Source organism: Sylvia atricapilla, chromosome 5 (genome assembly GCF_009819655.1).
Source record: "Sylvia atricapilla isolate bSylAtr1 chromosome 5, bSylAtr1.pri, whole genome shotgun sequence".
Taxonomy (NCBI): Eukaryota; Metazoa; Chordata; class Aves; order Passeriformes; family Sylviidae; genus Sylvia; species Sylvia atricapilla.
In genome coordinates, this window is record NC_089144.1 from 46,301,985 (window position 1) to 46,319,904 (window position 17,920).

The 17,920-nt window shown below is 39.8% G+C and overlaps 1 protein-coding gene across 2 annotated transcripts in view; it reads right to left on the minus strand.

Moving 5' to 3' along the window:
• The window catches only part of BLTP3B (bridge-like lipid transfer protein family member 3B), a 47,944-nt gene extending 32,211 nt beyond the window's left edge, over positions 1-15,733 (minus strand). For both annotated transcript variants that reach the window (XM_066319352.1, XM_066319353.1), the window contains exons 1-3: positions 15,530-15,733; positions 2,375-2,537; positions 1,247-1,285 (exon numbers count right to left, since the gene is read on the minus strand). In XM_066319352.1, the coding sequence (XP_066175449.1) occupies positions 1,247-1,285; positions 2,375-2,537; positions 15,530-15,573 (246 nt within the window). In that variant the 5' untranslated portion in view covers positions 15,574-15,733. The remainder of the gene's footprint in view (positions 1-1,246; positions 1,286-2,374; positions 2,538-15,529) is intronic.
• Between the last annotated feature and the right edge of the window lie 2,187 nt (positions 15,734-17,920).

Here is a 17,920-nt window from a genome sequence, read left to right on the forward strand (position 1 = left end):
ACAAGTGGGTTCTAGTAACCCAGTAAGCTACGCTAACAAAGGATCCAACTTAATTCAACTCTCAACAGCAAAAATATCCCCCCATCCCTGTCTCTCCCAAAATACCAGAAGTTCAGTGGTGTAATGAAGGGCTGAGGTTTGGCACTTGAGACACTGAAGTCACTTTCCTTTAGAAATCAAAAAGGCTGTTGTACAATCTACCATTGAATCGTGAACTTTTGTTACTTATTTATAACGCACTTGTTCAAGAAAAGCTTTATATAAGAAAGGTTACCTTGAAAATTATCTTAGCCTCAAAGAGTGCTAATGTAAGTTCAACAAGAGCAAAGCAAACAACGCCTTGCTACCCTAGGTCAAAGTGTGTCATGTTTAAGAATAGCACAGCTTAAACTGATTCCCTAATTTGGCAGTTGCATCTCACAGCCACGAGGTTGAAGCATCCCACGTCAGCATTACCAGACTTTAGGTTCTGGGTGTCAGGAAGAAGCAGTACAGACATCAGTACATTCCAACTGGGTCACTAGCAAATACATCAATTATTTAAAACAACATGTCTTTCTCAAGTCTGATTCAGAAAGAAGGAATTACAAGCACATTCACTGCAAGACTGGGAAACACAATAACTAAAGGAATATTCACTCTTAAGCAAACGCAATTGAGAAAGTTTACTCATCATCAAATAAAATTACTTCTGGTGCTACCACAATTGTTAGTATATTTTGGGGAAAAAAAAGAACAAAGGGAAACAAATGCAAGAATTAACATGAGTTCTAATTGTTGTTGAGTCCTATTTACACATTTTACCTCCTACTTAAGGCGGTTACAAAAACCCTGTAAATGTGTGTCAAACCTGCTATAGCTGAGATCGCTGTGTAAAGATGTAGAATTGAAAAGTCCCAGAAAAGACAGCTCCAAAAGAAAGCCGGGAACTTGTAAAAGGGGTTAGTGGGACAAATAACTACCCTTCATGTAAAGCCAAATTAACGTGTCATGACTAAAAACTTGACAGAAATGAGGTAACAGTCAAACATTACAGTGATTACACCAAAGCCACAGATTAAGAAAACAAACCTACCAAGAAAAAATATTAAGGCATTTTGCCTTGATCTGCTGCTACCCAGAGGACACTTAGTAAAGGTCTGTTGATGTTTCAGTTATTTCTAGAATCACACCAAGAGAACCATATAAATATTTCATATAGATTCTGCTACACACAGTACATTTCAGAGTTAATTTCAGAACTCACCAAAGAGATGGGATGTGTCTTCAATTTTGTCCATGGTATCTGCAAGAGAAAACACCATTCTAAAGCAAATTAAATATTAAAACCACAGTAAAATAAATCACATAGAACATGTTTTAGGCATACAAATTATATTTCTAACCTCTGAACTCAGCCTAATATTACTTTCAAAATATTAAGTTCATCTGAACATACTATATGGTAACTTTATACACATACTAGATGTTAAAAACTTCGAACTTCAAATTCTACTTATCACTAAGCAGAAAAACAGAGGAACAAAGTAGAATCTATTTCTTTAACAGTGAGTTGTCAAACATCAGAAAAAGCATCACTGCCTTACACATTCTTTCCTTTAAAAGGAAAGAAAATCTACATTTCCTTTGTTGACTTACAACTGATTGGATGCATGCAACAAAACATCAAGTTCACTGCATTCAGAAGAATCAGGACAATCTCCCATGGTGGGGGGGGAAAAAGCAAAGAAAGAACACAAAAAACCATAAACAAATCCCACCAGGTGCTAATGTTTGAGCACACTGTAACTTCAGTCAAGAACAAGCCAGCCATCATTTCCTAATCCCACATTCCTAAAATGTGGTATATTCCTAAACAGATGATATACCTTGTTTCGATTATTAGCAGCCACAATTACCAAAAACGCAGTAGCTACTAGATTTACTGTGTTTCCCACAGAGGTCAGAATCCCTCAGAAAGGTATTTGTGGAAATGGGAACAGAACAAGACGGAAAGCAATAAAGGAAGAGGAGTGAAGAGAGAACACACAAAGAGAGTAATAAATAATTATGATAGACTAATTACCACGGACAAATGCAAACTTTTATTTCTACCTCATTTTCAAAACATGCAGGAATGAATTCTACTCAGAAAGAAAAAAAAATTAAAATAATCTCTCTTATTTTCATTATTTCCAGATGCATTTTATGTCATCAAATGAGAAACAAAAAAGGAAGAAATTATTGCTGATAAAAATCTTTGTTGTTCTTTAAAATTTTATTAAGCACTCATCACAATTTCTTACTAATACAAAGTTGCTTCAAAGTTTACAAAGAGAGAACAAAAAGAAGAAAGATTTGGTTTATTACCATTCCAGCACAATAAAACACTCACCCTAATGGATGCTTTATTACAAAACACCTTGTTTATAGCCAGCCAAGTTGGAAGATCCAGCATGTTCTGAAGTACCTCTTGATCCAGCTCTAAATTGGTCAGCTGACCTTCCCCCTTTAAGGTGCTCAGGTTGATCTTATCAGGTGACAGATTTTTGGTGAACCTAAAAACAAACATACATTAAGTAAACACATATAAAGCAATCAAAGCTATCCTGCACATCAGTGACAATTTAACTTAAAGCAATGGTCTGGAGGTTAAGAAATCTTAGACAAATTTCACCCTGGAAAGAAATGGTACAATGGAATTGACTTGTCCCTCTACTTTTTTTCATCTCAGTAGCTCAATTCATAAATATGTAAACAAAAATATATTGTGAGATATCTTCTAATTTTTGCATCACCCAGAGTAACAACAATCCTTGACTCAAACTACTGAACTCTTAATTTTAAACTATATAAAGTAAAACCGAATCTATTTCATGGTTTAATTTTTTGAAAGGAAAAAAATCCCAATCCCCTAAAATTGCTGTCATAAGAGTGCCTTTCTATATACTTAGTTAAAATCTTGCAATAAAAGTTTTATTAATTAGATTTAGTCATAGAATTAAATGACAAATTAAAAATACACACACAGAGCAGCAGGAGGTATATAAAATATTGGATGTAAACTTGAAAGCTGAATATGATAACCATGTGGTAAAAAGTGTAACTATTTAAAAGCGTACATATGAGTCACTTCATATTTCAAATGCACTAGGATTTGCTGATACAATGAAAGAATCTGTGTGACTGTCAAATGCTTCACCTCCTTGTAAGACAACATGATAGAGCCCACGGGTTCTCCACCTTCAAACCAACAGCTGTAGCATTGTATCTACCATAAGCTAAGAACAGGCTATACTTTACCACACTCTCAATCTCCCATGAAAAATTGTTTCTGCTCATGAATTGAGTCTAGTTTTAGGTAGTAGAAAATACTGCTGCTGGCACGATGCTTTGTGACTTTTCCTACCAAAATCTCCTGGTGCTGCTATTCTCCAGGCAGAGAGCAAAGGGGTTTGTCTGTCCTCAACGATGGAACATTGCCCTGAAGCAATGCCCCAGAAGGTGCAGTTCCAGCATTTCCTTTCCATTCAAGACACCAACTTCTAACTGAACTTCAAGGTCCTCATTAAGTACTTGATACTGGGAGAGATGGTGGAAGAAGATGAAGAAGGTCAGCAAGCTCTCTTAACAGTTTCCAAGTACAACTTGAAACAGAGCAGGCATTTTTTGAGTCCTACTGCCCTACTCCATTCCCAGGATGATCAGCTTTGAAAACGCGTTTACCTAGCCAGACAAAATGAAAGCAGTACGTATTTGCAAATATTACTAGACATGTTTCTTATGAAACACTGCAGTCGTTACTGTATTGCTTACAGTCATAAATTATTCACAAGCAATGAGATTTAATCTGTGAACAATATAGTTTCATAATTTCAGTACTAAAAATATATTGAGATAAGCCTATTGATAAATGTATTTTCCTTGGCAACTAATGTACTTCCAAATGCTCTGTTCAGAAACATTATGAGGGGAATAAAGGACTTGAATTATTTTGTTTCCTCGTTACTCTTTTTTCTCTCCTTCAACAAAAAAGAATAATGAGAAGAGCTAAACAACCTTCCTCATTAAAACAACCTATCAGTAACTGCAAAATATAAAATTTCCTATATCAGAAACCGTTGCAAAGTCTCGTTTGACTCAGGTTGTAAAAAATTCCTAGGAAAAAAAAAGCAGCCATTGAGTGTTTTCAGTCACCTGGTAGCACCTCTCACTCTTGACTTTCTAGGTAAGGGTCAACATAAGAATTACAAACTGGTGTCATTTTTAAGTCAGATTTACACAGCAAATGCAAAACCATGTACGCACACACAGGCACACGCACTCCTGAGACTCATGCTCTGTGAAAGAAGTCCCCCTCAGAGTTCTCTGTTGCTCAGCCACACCAGAAATGCCTCTCAGCTCGTAGTCAGATCTAAGCATTATCCTGGTCACAGCTGCAGAGAATCACAGTGAAACACACGGGACCTACAGAAAGAGTTTTCAAACTTCAGAGCAAAAAAGATATCAAAATAGCATTAAGGAGGAGAATGGCAACAGCAAAGCCATTTTTGAGTAACTTCCAATATCCTTCAAACAAGCAGAAGCCAGTCTCTCTCAAAAGGGAGCAGAAAGACAGGGAAAAAATTCAGAAAGGACCATCACTTTTTCTATATACATTTTTTTAATTCTTCCAAGACTATTGTTTTGAATTTACTTCCTCTCCTGCAGTGAGTGACAGGAAAAATGCTCTAAGTGCTGCTTCATTCAGAAGAGACAGATATAAGAGAATCTCTACCTCTTAAGATTGTACCTGTCATGTAAGTCACAGAAGGAAACTCAACAGGTGAGCTGTGAGAAGATATTCTTAGCAAAACTGTTTTCATAGACTGGGTTTCAATTTCACTAACAACACTTCCTTTCTCAAAACATATATGAAATTTGAATTACTGTGTGACAGCATGAGTTTCAATACAGTTTTATTATTGAATTTTATAAGTAGAATAATGCTGTAAAGTATTTACAATTTAAATGCAAAGATCCAGAAATATGAGTTTATCAATATCATAAGCTGCCTGACATAGCTCCTTTGGGTGCATCTACACACACATGCACTAAATATTCATATGCAGTTACAGACAGACGGTTCAACTTTAATTTACAAAGTACAGAATATGAGTTTAGTGAAAAGCATATAACAGACTGTTACAGGAACAGTGCAGAATCAAAGAGGAGTAAGTTACAATCAATGTATTTTGTCAGGGCCACAACAGTTATTTCAGTTCTCTCCCTCTAAAATAACTCAAAACCTACATAAAAGATGCATTTATTTCCTTGCCTAAAATATTTATTTTCCAAAGGTTTGTTTGTAGCATCACAGGCTTGGAGCCCTGAATGGAGCAGAGAAGATGGCCAAGAAGTTGAAAACAGAAACAAAAAACGCCCAAGAACAGGTAGAGAAGATGGGAAAACCCTATTCTGAAGTCACAAGGTTATGGTTTGTATACAAAATGCCACAAACCACATGAAGCTTAGAGCAGCTTTCCCAAAGGTTTGGAGCAAATACCAGGTGCCTTGCCAAGTTCGACAACAGAAACTCCAACCTCTGGATGTAGTAAAGAAATAAGAGAAGTCCAGATCACATTTGGACACGGATTCTCAGCTATTTTGCACATCTCCTGAATATGCAACTGGTTTTCCCAGCTCTACCATGTGCCCTCCTGTTTTTTAAATAAAATTTCCTCAGCGATATGACTCTAAATACATGCTTGAGTCATGACAAATTATTAAATCACAGTATGTGCCTCAAGTTTTGCTTATCTCCTTGTTATGAACTCAAACTGCTTAAACAACAGGCTCTGAAAAAGGGAAGCATGACCTACTAAGCACTGGCAACTGGACCAATAATAGAACAGCAGAAATGGAACACGAAGATAACTGCGTTGGTTTTTTTTTTTTTTTTTTTTACTGTTTCACCTGGCTGAACCATGTTATTTGATAACTAAGGAATATTACACCATTTCTGAAACAAGACAAATGGCCTTTTTCAATTGAGTTTCTCAGGAAGATGTTTCCTTCCCAGGACTCTAAGTAACAGAGTGGAGGAGGTCTACTACCACTCCAGCTCACCTACACCACTTCGAATTTTAAGACTTCAAGTAGGAAAGGAATAGAACTACCTCTGTCAAATTTGCCACAGAAACAAAGTATTGAGATCAACAGTGTATACTGTTACAATTGAGTTCCTCTCATCCAGCCTAACACCACAAAACATGGCTAATTTTAAGTAAGTAACTGGCTTGATCAAGTACACCCCTCACTGTCTGTGATACACAATTGACACATTCTTACACCCTCCAACATCAATTTGTACACAAGAAAGGTATCACCCCTTTATCTATCGGTATTGCGGCCACACAAATGGCTACATGCTTTATCTAATCTCACCTTGAACATCTGCAGAATTGTCAGGTGTGTATTTGCTGTCTGAGTGCAAGATAAAGAACCCTCCACGGCCTGTTGGATGTGCAGCATGGAGAGGATCTGCATCACCTGCTGCAAAGCACTTTGTGAAGGTGCTCATTGCCCAACCTTCTGGAGCAGGACAGGGCATTTCCTTGTTTAAGACCCAGCCTGGACCTATTGCTCGCAGGCTGGCGAATAGTTATAGCACACTGAGAAGTCCAAAATACCACCTACAAACCTACAGCTTCAGGTGGGACTTCTCAGGCTACTATACAGGACCTCAAGCACCTAACACTTACCATGCTTTTTGACCTGTCATAATGTAAATCCAGACCTTCCTTTCCAGGCAAATCACTAATTAGGACCTTGATTCAACAAGCAACCCATAGTTCTGTAACACATCTGGTGCAGTGTCACACCTCCCCCTCATCCATCCCACTGTAGGAGCCCTGAATATTACATCTGCTTTGCTGGTACTTTCCAAATAATTGTTCCATTTCATCACAACACAGAAGGACTTCAACACAGACTCCCACTCCAGGTGACTTCCTAAAAACGTCTTAGTACACTCCTACTAGCTTCAAGACTCATTCCACACTTTCTCAAACAATGACATCCTCACCAAGTCTCTTGACAGTACATAATGCTTCCCCTAGCTAATTCTGTAATAACACATACAGGAAATTGTTTTCTTTCAATTTAGAAAAGCTGCATTGCTTGCTTTTTGGGTACAGGCAGAACTGAGACAGCTGCTGTCATCAATGATTATTATCTAATTATGTGTCATGAAGCAGATCTGTGCAGACACAGCCAAGCACTGTGCATAAATGAGGAGATTGCACTGCACGAGTGATAATCATGTGGCAAATAAAACATTGCTTAAGCAATTCACCTTTCATTTATGATAAATCCTCACACAGACCAATATTCAGTTTTCTGTTCCATAAGTCTTTCCACAGCAAGCAGAGAAATGGCCAATATGATCAAATCCAAAGAACTTTATTCAAACATGACAATCCTATACATGTCAGGGCTTAATGATATGTTGAGTAGAAGAAAACACAAAATCCTGAATATATCAAACAATATTTGGTAATGTATTTACAACTTTGCCACTGCAGGCAGCAATAAAACCACCTTAGTTTGCTTATAGTTGATAACTATTAAATTCCATTTAAAATACAACATTCTGTACAAAATGCAAAAGAAAAAGCCATATGATGAAAAATAACTTCAGAAATTTAAAATCATGAAATAATGATATAGTTTAAAAGCATAACAATACCTGCTTTTTGGAAATTGCATCATTTATTTATATGACATTAGCACGTATCTATTTTAATGCTAGCTGATCAGACCTCACAACAAAATAAGATTTTTTGATAAGATATTACCTGTAAGAATTCTTTTAATAAAAAAAAAATAATATCAGTCACTTTCTTCTGTAAACTACTTAAAGAGCTGACCGATCCTTCAAATATATCGATAGAGGTAATACACAATAAGTAATGACAAGGAATTAAGTAGATGCAAATAATAAACAGTAAATGTCATATAGCCTAAAGATACTAGGAAATACTCAGACTACATTTAGAAAATATAGATAAAGGTATGTTTATAAAGGGATTGCTGATTTAGTTCACAAGCCCGTTTTACAAATTTAATTTAGGAGTTACAAAAACCCCAAAGAAGTCAAAACACACAGCTGCACAGCAAACAATTATTTTTTGCAGAATTTTAAATTACAAAAAGAAAGATAAGTGGAAACCTAAGTAGCATTTATAGAGCTCACTTCACTCCTAAATTTATATAAATACATACCACCTCTTATATTTACTCTACAAAGGTGGGAAAGGGGAAGTTACCTGAGGGCAAGGTATTCAGACATAAGGCCCCTATTCCTGGTGAAAGCAAGTGGTCAGTTGCCACGGCTTCTGAGAAGCTTCTGGTACTCATTTTGGTAGTAAGGATATTCACAGCAAACCAATCTCCACCAGAGCCAGCTGGGATCGCTGCAGGGAACGGGACACAGGGGACATACAAGGGATCAAGTTCAAAGGGAAAAAGGAGTGATACAATAATGTAAGAGAGTTTTAGCTAAAGATAACTGCAGTTACAACAGTTTGTTACACATCATGACACTACAAAAATCAAAAGGAAACAGACCTGTGTAAAACACCAGATTCCCATGAGAATATCTCTTGCTGTTAGATCCTAAGTACTGGAGGTCTGTTTAAATGAACTTATTATGAGCTTATGAAGAAAATTTTAATCATGCAAGGAGGATCTATAGAATGTAGCCAAGTCATTTCAGAGATACCCAGTAAGAACATTTTCACAGAATGAAAGAGAAGGAAAATAGCTCAAAGATGCAGCATAAGAGGGTTTTGTTTTATTTTTAAATGGAAGACAACTTTCCAGTTTTGTTTTGCCTAGCCTGAGATTTCTCACATTATTTATTCCTATTTACAGTGTCCCAACCTCAGCTATTCAAAATTCACACTAAAGACTGTAGATATATAGGAGAATGGGACTTCTGGGCTTATTTTTGTGTTTGGGGTGGTACTACAAAGACTTACACACATCTGAAAGTCTGATTTTTGCAGGCTATGAAATTTCAGTACAATAAGCTCCTCAAAAATAAAGTTTTCTGCTAACTGTCTTCACTTCAAAGAGATGCCTCATCTTAAACATAACTAATTCCTACACTTTCACCCTTTTGCCTGCAACAAAACCAAAACATTTGGATAGTGACCTTGGTAGGCAGTTTGTTGGGATATCAGAACAGAATTTAAGAGATTTATCACTGAAGTCAGTTACAGATACCTAGTTACAAATTATTCTTCTCAAGTTTCCAGACCCGCAGCAACAGAAGAAACTACAACATGAAAACTGTTTCAGAAGCCTGCGACCACCTAACTTTCAGATTCCTGGATAGCTGGATCCAAGTGCTGCTTCCTTGGGAGTCAGAAGGAGCAAACATCTCTGAGTGAAAAAACCCCAAACCTGGTTTTCTCAAGCTAAATGGTGAAGATGCATGGCAGAGCTGCTATGAAATCTGTGATGGGGACATTCTTCCAGCAAGGCCTGTACATACATCTGTGGGAGGCTGGAAGAACTAAAAAGCACAGCCTAGCTGGAACTCTTTCCTCTCCTGTGTTTCCTTATCAAAAATGAAGACAATGAAGAGATCTGAACCACAGTTAGCACCAGCTCCACAAAGATGTACTCCTACAGAAGTTACTGGATTGAGAAACCTGGGTTGTTGTGCAAGTGGCCAAACCCAGGTTTCTATTGATATAATTGAGTAATTACTTCTTAGCAATTATTCTTATGATTCTCAAAAAACCTGTGAAATAAATCACTTCACATAAGCTTTTATAATTCCATTAATGTCTCATCAGAAATTATCTGATCTCCTTCACCCAATCTTCTTATAGAAAAAAAGAAAAAAATCCAACACTTTAAAAAGCATCTCTAATTCTTGGAGTTATTTAGTACAGACTTTTATTCTGCCTCAATATTAAAAAAAATCACCTCAAAACACTAAGGCTTTGGCAGAAGAAATAATAAATTAAAAAAAAAAAAAAAAAGTAACTGTGGGCTAGTTTTGATTCTTGCATACTCCAGAATCACTTGATCTTAAAAGACAATTGTATTCCTTACAGGCTTTATTTAAATATCCTTTTTTTCCCAGGGAACACTTCATACTAGTGTGTCAGACACTTGAACAGAGCAATCTTCAAGATTATTTTCATTGTGTAACTTACTAGTATTCTGAGAACTCAAAAGAAAATTATCATTTACAACTAAAACGCTGCTGATTAATTCCTCTTGATTGTGCAAAGGCATTCGTTTTTATTATGTACGCACGAGAGTTGTCTGACCTCAACAAAGCCTCAGCAGAACTTTAACTGTACAAATACAGTGTCTGTAGAATTAGCATTTAGATTTATAATACATTTGCCAAAAAAACGTAAAACAAACTGAAAAGAAGTCAAATACTGTGAGTTTATTTTATTAACCCAAACACTACTGAAACCTTAAGAGATCTTTCTGAGATGTAACACAAGATTTAATATCAAATCTTAAAAAAGGTAATGATTAAGAATTTTACTAGAAAATGCTTTACTGCTTGTTTATCTCCAAAATACAGGTAAAATTTCATAAAGCACCACAGCAATTTCAGTTTGAATTTCGGAAGATGTTCTGTTACAGAATCTTAAAATTCATTTTGATGAATGAAGCTACTAACAAAAATGGTAGAAAGTGAAAGGTTTTTATTTCTGCTGAAAAAAGCATTTATTGATTCCCTCGTGTTCACTGGAACATTACCAACACATTCACATGGAAGAAATTGTTGGCATGAAGTCTCCACTTAAATACTAGAAGTATTGATTTTCAAACACAAGGGGATTTAAGAAATACAGGATTACAGTGAAATTTCACATTGCTCTTTTTCCTCCTTGTCTGCTGTCTCAAGCAGTTCTGCTTTACTACCTGTAGTTTTTTAGGCTCATTCTTTCCCTAGGTGCAGCATTTAAGACAGACACGCTAACACTTTCTGCAAGCATACAGATTCAATACAGACTCGTTCAGAACAACAGAGATCGTTATGTCTACATAGTGTTTTGCAATTTTATCAAACGCTACACAAGCAAATAAAGTCAGTAACCTAGAATACACTCTGCAAAATTAGTACAAGCAAAGAGAAAAGTGGAAAAGTACACGTTTTGTGTTCTTTGGCTGGCTAAAGGAATTGACTATCTTTCACAAAACTAAAGTGACATAGAAATGTAATACACAAAACTGAAAATAAGCAAAACCCTACTTATTTTGCTACTAGCAGAATGTTCACAGTTCATCAAACAATTTTAGTCATTTACTTACAGGAAGGAAACAGCCAGTTCTAGCCCAATGAAGGTTTACTGCTTTACTCTAAAAGGAGTCACCTCTGATCTCCTGAGAGGACAACATTCCTCATCAAATAGGCATGTCTGACTGGCATAAAAGCAGGTCAATAAGCAGGGCAAGTACTTCAGTAGGATGTATATCAGTGAAGCTGTCCCAGATTATGTAGGATATCATTGTGTATATCAAGACCAACTGATTCCAGATATCCATACAATTAGGATGCTACTCTTTGTACAACCATTCTTTATATGAGCTTCAGAATGACTTCCCAGCTATGAAATGAAAACAATTGTCGCAAAACTCCCTGCAATTTTCTTCTGCTGAAATCTTAGTATGTTCACATCTATTGGTTCAGATAAGCAAAAGCAAAGGTCTAAGTTCATGCAGAACATTAACTAATGACACAACTGAAAACAATTTCTGCCATACCAAACAATTTAGAACCCCTTACTGTTTTCTTTGTGGCAAACATTGAGTAAGATGCAAACTGTAACTTTTCAAGCTGAACTATGTGTTATTGATAAACTTAAGAGTTAGTATCAATTGAGGTGAAGACTGTCATATTTAGTGTGACTACTTATCAGACAGGCAAAGTTTATAAGCTTGCCTTCATTTACACATATCTTGATAAACAAAACTGTTTTTCACAGAAAGGCATGGATCATGCAGATACACAGAAGACTCAGACTGCTCATTAACTAGGAAAGGGAATTTCAATGAGTCTAGAAGCCAAATCTATAATACACCTGAAATCACCCTTATACAAGTCTGACTTAGTAATACCCGATCTCTGTATGTACCTCCCATCCAACAAACCCAAGATTGAAACCTCTGCCACGGAGATGATCCCCTCACAACCGGAGAAAGTATTGCAGCAACACCACAATGAACTTGCACAGGGCAATCTAAATTCCTATGGAAAATCTTTAACACCCTTGTTTCATACACTTGTCCACCAAGTCTGAGAAAAAAGAAGGAATGCTCAAGGATATGTGCAATAATCATAGCAGAGCACTGAACAGAAAATTTTGCAATAAAAAGGTGCTGTTCAACAAGAAATCTCTCACCCACTGAAAACGCGTAACGGCACAAATGATGATTCAACACAACTTTCAGTTCACTAGGGAAGACCTTTACAGTATGAATAAGTGATCCCAACACTACAGAGAAGACTTCTCCTAGGGAAGGCGTCTTTCCTACCTTTTTAAAGGACAATGCTATTATCCAGACCCCACAAGACACTTACTTTAGGGCACATATGAAATAAAGACACTCTGTCAACTGCATTCAGTAAAAGCACGCCTAATACAACATGGAGATGACAAAAATTCAAGCCTCCAAACAGCAAACTCATCTCTTCAGTTCAGTTGATACATTAAGTTTCATATCCTACACCAAGCACCACATAATGTGAACTACAACAAAAACACATGTAGTTCGTTCCTACCCCTTCCCTCCTCATTTTCTACCACAACCTTGGGAAAGAACAATACATGGTGAAGATAGAGGACATTTTAAAATTTTTTAAAAACCTGAAAAAGCAAAAAACTCATTACCACATCCATCATTACCACATGAGATACAGACTTGTTACAAGCTGAATAAAATAAGTTTCATTACTTTCAATGCTCTTAAACTGTAACACAGTAATAAGAAAATCCCTTTACAAAAGTAAAAAGTAATTTAGATATCAAAACCGTTTCAAAATCCAGTTTGGGTCACCTTCTTGTTCTCAGACCTTGAAGACTCATATCTATGTAAAATTTTCGCTGCCTAACAAATGTAGAATGACAAAGCTCCTTCTACACCAGTGTCCATTATCAGTTCATCTAATAAAAGCCCTGTGAACTGCTAAATGGAAACTGTGCTGCTGAATGACATAATGCTTCCAAATTTGGAAATACAGTACCTACACAGGTAAAAGAGTAAACACATGTTTAAGAGATATTACAGTAATCTTCACAGCAAACTGCCAAATCAATGATGACTGGGGGAGCTGGACAAGGTCTCTGCTAAAGATCCCTTCCAACCCCAACTGTTCTGTGGTTTGTGGCAAAAAAATCAAAGTACTTCCCTGTAACTTAAGGTACAAATTTGTGTCTTTGTTCAAATATAAAGGGAAATAAAACATTCAAAAATGAAAATAAATTGAGATGAGAGGTTAATTCTTTCCACTATTGCTTTATTATATATGCACCTCTTCCAATAAGTTTTAATCCCACCACTAATACCTGCTTAGTTGAAGATGACAAGCAGGCAGCAGTTTCAAGAAACTATGAAAACTGCAGAACAGCAACTACTGTTAATGAGAGTAAAAAGTGAAGGTGTCCTTTGGCACTCTGTCTCTTACAGGAAATTCTTTATGGCTCCTTAGTCACATTCTCAGAAAACTTACTAAAGAAAATCTTGAATACTTTCATAATTTTTGCTGAAAAATCAAGGTCCTGAAATTTAAGCTCACATCACTTGAGTTCTGTTTTCCTGAGTAACCAGCTTCTGAAACCACTGAAACACCTGTTATGCAGGAAGTAAAGATATTATCTGAACATGTAATGAAGAACACCCATAAGAAGGGGCTGAATAATACTGTCTACATTTTAGGTAGCAAGCACACTTTTAATGGCACGGATTATGAGCATCAAGTTCAACTTGCAAGCCTCAGATCACTGGATATATTCCGTAAGCTTTCCAGAAGTGATAAAATTTGTCAAAATCATTTGACAGAGCCTTGTTGAGTAAGCACTATCACAACACAGGGGAGGAATCACAAATTTACCAACATTACAAAGTACTTAGTTCTAATCTATTCAGCTGTTCATTTGAAAAACTAGACAAAAATTGAGTCATCTTACTCATGCCTAGCTCCCAGACACATTTGAGAGTGAACCTGTAGCACAGAGACTAGAGCTCACCTCTCTTTCCATACAGCTTGCTATATACCACGGCAGGAAACAAGCTGCTAAATCCAGCTATTCCAAGCTCCTGCTAATTAGAAAACTGACTCAAGGCTGATGACATCTTCTCCTTGCATTTCCATTCACACAGTGCTCTGTCATTTTCATGTGAAGAAAAGATTTCTTTGTCAGCATTCCCTGCTACATAACTCATGAGCAGGGCAGACAAGAAAAATTATTCTACTACTGCTCCATACATCACATTTAGCAGATAGGTATCAAATGATTTGGAATGACAATTATGTTTTCTGTGTGCATCAACAACAGATTAGTCAAATGACAATCTGTCACTTCATTTTATTAAATTTTCTCTATATGTGCTTCTCAGAAATACCACACAGAAGTGGAATTGAACATTTAGGGGGAAAAAAAACCCTAAAAATTGAAGTATTTCAGGTTATATTTTTCAAGATATACAAATAAGCTCTGAAGAATTAGCAATGCTGTGGTATTATGACAGATCAAATACCTAACAGGTTTTTGCTTCTCTTCAGAAAATGGGAGAAACCTGATGCGGCTTTCTAAAACGGTATGAATCAGATTGTGTACTTTCTGTGATTCCTCCATCTTTTAAGCACACGACATTGACAGCTAAGACCTTTACAGCAGATTTGTTTGTTTCGTTTCAGGCCGCGAGGCATCTTAGACATTATTTCAGTCACCCAGAAAACCACGAACTTATTTTCATCTCTCTGGGTGCACCATTTTGTTGCCCGGCCTCACCTGTGTCTCAAGAGCTCGGAACTGGCGAGCTGAGCTGCAAGGACACAGGCCAAGCTGCCTCAGCCCCGGCCAGCCAGCACACCGCGGCGGCCGCCCTTCGCCTCCGCCGCCCGGGGATCCCGAGGGCCGGGTCTCCCCCGCTCCTCTGCCCCCCGCACACCCCGGGCAGCGGGGGCGGGCGCCGTCTGCCCGGCGGGGAGGCGGCCGAGCCCGGCGGTGACTCACTCGGTGACTCCCTCCCGCGCCAGGCACGCCGAGCCCCCTCCCCGCCCGCGCCGGCGGGCACCGGGCGAAGGAGCCGGGGGCCACGGGCCAGGTAATCGGCTGTGGCCGCCGGCCACCCCCTCCGCCTCCAAATCACTACCAGGAGGAGGCTTCAGTTTCCCCTTCTGCGGGCAGAATGCACCCGTTCTCCTCGCCCAGCGCCCAGACCGAGGGTCGCTCTCCAGGAGAGGGACCCGCAGTCGACCCGCTCCACACCGCCCCAGCCTGCCCGATGCACCGCGCCCACTGACCTGGAGAGATGCTTCAGGATCTGCTTCTTGATAATCCCCGCCATGGTGTCTACCTGCCCGCGCCCCTCACGACGACCAGCCGGGACCAGAAGCGCGCCTCATCCCTGCGCCCGCCCCTGCCCGAGGTGGGGAGAGCGCCGGGAGCGGAGCCGCTATCCCCACTCGCGCTTACTCGACGCCCGGCGCCATCTTGGCCGCAGCATCGCCTGGTGACGGGGGCGAGACGGGGCGGGACGGGCCCGGGGCCCCCGCCCCCCGCGGAGAGCGGCCGCCCCGGGCGGGCCGAGCGGGGCAGGGGACGGGGACAGAGAGAGAGGGGCAGGGGACAGAGAGAGGGGCAGGGGACGGGGACAGAGAGAGGGGCAGGGGACAGAGAGAGGGGCAGGGGACAGAGAGAGAGGGGCAGGGGACAGAGAGAGCGGGGCAGGGGACAGAGAGAGGGGCAGGGGACAGAGAGAGGGGCGGGGGGACAGAGAGAGGGGCAGGGGACGGGGACAGAGAGAGAGGGGCAGGGGACAGAGAGAGGGGCAGGGGACGGGGACAGAGAGAGGGGCAGGGGACGGGGACAGAGAGAGAGGGGCAGGGGACAGAGAGAGGGGCGGGCGCGCTGGCACACATAGCGACATGGGCAAGGGCAGTGCCGCCTCCGCCCTTCGCTTGCTCGCACAGCCCCTGCCCGCCTGCTCAGCATCACCGTCCCCACTGAGCGCCCAAAGCCTCTGCCCCCCTCAGCCCCACCGCTCGCCTTTCCCCCACTCTCTTCCGCCAGCTGTTTCTTTCATCTCTCCTCAGCCCTCCCATCTCCAAAACTCTGGAAGCGTGTCTCTGCATCCCCGCCTGTGGCTCCATCCACCGTCCCGCCTGTGGAGCGTGTCCCAACACCATCACACCTTTGCCTGGGCCTGATCTCGACCACGCCAAAAGGCAGGATTAGCTGCAGCTTCTACAGCACCACACAAAAGGAACGAGGCTAGATGAGATAAAGAACTCACCGACAGAAACTTACAATACTATGGCAAGAAATTCACGTGTATGCACACACACACATATGTATCCTATACCCGAATTGCTCAAACCCAGAGACTTGTAAAATCAGGTTGTTCCTCAGATGCTTACATTTTGCTGGGTATCTGTGGCAAGTATATAGCCTTTGAGTTATTTTACTTTCGAGATAACAACCTCCCATGCTGTAGCAAAATCTCCAAGTCAGTCAAGAAATTAATGTCTTGTGTTAGTTTTGTTGATCCAGTAACCCTTTTCCTCTGGCACTCCCTCATTCATTAAAAGCATCTTGAAGAATTTCAGTGATGGGTCACCGAGTACCCTAAAAAAATTAACTAGAAAAAGAAAAAAAATATCAGTCAGAAAACTAAAAAGTTTTTCAGATGTTTTCCATATACAGGATGGTCCTCTGTAATACAGTCTTGAGCTGCTGAGGAAAGACATCAGACACTATTTTCTCTGCTTCTCATATACATAACATTAATAATTTACAAGCAATGAACCAAAACCCTAAGGACCTTTAAGTCAGAAATATGAAGCAGTAATAGAAAAAATAGGTCAGGAGATGAACATTTTCAATTGATTTTTTCAGACATTTAAAAATCCGTCAGTTGTGTAATATTGACCTCATCATATTCTTAAGGAGATTTATAAAGTAGGAATGAGCTGTGTATGAAGCTAACACTTTTATGCCTGTTCCACATTTGGTTTTCTCAACTAGAAAAAAGTCTACCAGTATCATGGAGAAATAATACTCATCATCCTGATGTGTCAGCTTCTCATCAAGACACAAAATACAAGGGGCAAAGAAAGCAGAACCCACACCATATGCCCTCTTTCAAGTGTCCCACAAGCATAGCTCTGGAAGAACAGGGGAAGTCCTGAGGCTCTTCACTGATGTCAGAACTGAAAACCAGAAATATTTCTGTCCAGCAGGATTGATCTGAATTACGACTCCATGTTGTATCCCCATGTCCTGGAGCACATTGTATGGAGGAATGGAAGAAAATGCACAGATCAGCACACACCACACCCTCCTCACACAGAAGGGAGTTAGAAGGGCACCAACTTTCCATGCTGATTTCAGACCTTCCCAGTCACCACAGACCTGCATGGTGATCCCTGAACTATGTCTGGCCCTTGCTAATCCCACCAGTCTTTATCCTGATTGTGACTTGGGGATTGTCTTATGTGCTTGATATTCCACCTGCTTCATTGTCACGACTGATTGATAACCTGGGCTCTGGGCTTTACTCCCATGCCTGTCTGCCTTGATCCCCGGCTGGGGGTGGTGGGACAGGCCCTGGCTAGCAAGGCCCTACTCTGCTGGCCACAGTAGCCCTCCTAGCTCCTGGATTCTCTCCCTCTCAGAGCAGCTGGCACTCATGT